Source organism: Penaeus monodon, chromosome 15, assembly GCF_015228065.2.
Source record: "Penaeus monodon isolate SGIC_2016 chromosome 15, NSTDA_Pmon_1, whole genome shotgun sequence".
Classification (NCBI taxonomy): domain Eukaryota; kingdom Metazoa; phylum Arthropoda; class Malacostraca; order Decapoda; family Penaeidae; genus Penaeus; species Penaeus monodon.
This window is the reverse complement of record NC_051400.1, coordinates 28,609,320-28,609,814: the sequence shown is the minus strand read 5'-3', so window position 1 is coordinate 28,609,814 and position 495 is coordinate 28,609,320. Positions and strand designations below refer to the sequence as shown.

Sequence of the window (495 nt, the reverse complement as noted above, 5' to 3'; positions counted from 1 at the left end):
GTCATGACAGGAGCCCCCTTTGCACAGAATGGGGTGTACATAGAGTCAGCTGCATGGGGGAATAATCAGAAGCCCAGGAACCATAAAATTACCCTGCTCTCTATGCTCTTAGTTGCAGCTTATATGAATCTTTAGGTAAAAAGGCTACAGAAAGGTTTTAAACCTACTTGTGAGAGATTTCTCTTCTTCCTTATTTTGTTTTAGTTTGAAGAGAGACAAACAAAACACTCTGTGCACTCACCTTGCCAGTATAAGTAGGTTGTGGAGGTCCTCTGCAGAAATACCATTGTCATTCTTCCGGCTGTCAACAAAATCATCCTGCACCATCTGAAGAATTTCAAGAGAATATATTTCAATTTCAATTCCAAAAGAATATTTTTTTTTTTGACAAAATTTAAATAGAGCATTTTAAGACCACAACAAATGCTTTTCTAATGACAATAGTGTAACATTCAATCCCTGTTAAGATTTTGTAATATATGGAAGTTTAAGATA

The 495-nt window shown here is 36.0% G+C and overlaps 1 protein-coding gene across 1 annotated transcript in view; it reads right to left on the bottom strand.

The window, feature by feature from the left end:
• Positions 1-495, bottom strand: part of LOC119581915 (mini-chromosome maintenance complex-binding protein-like) — a 10,751-nt gene that overhangs the window by 1,334 nt on the left and 8,922 nt on the right. The window contains exon 12 of the mRNA XM_037930079.1: positions 242-327. Within this exon, the coding sequence (XP_037786007.1) occupies positions 242-327 (86 nt within the window). The remainder of the gene's footprint in view (positions 1-241; positions 328-495) is intronic.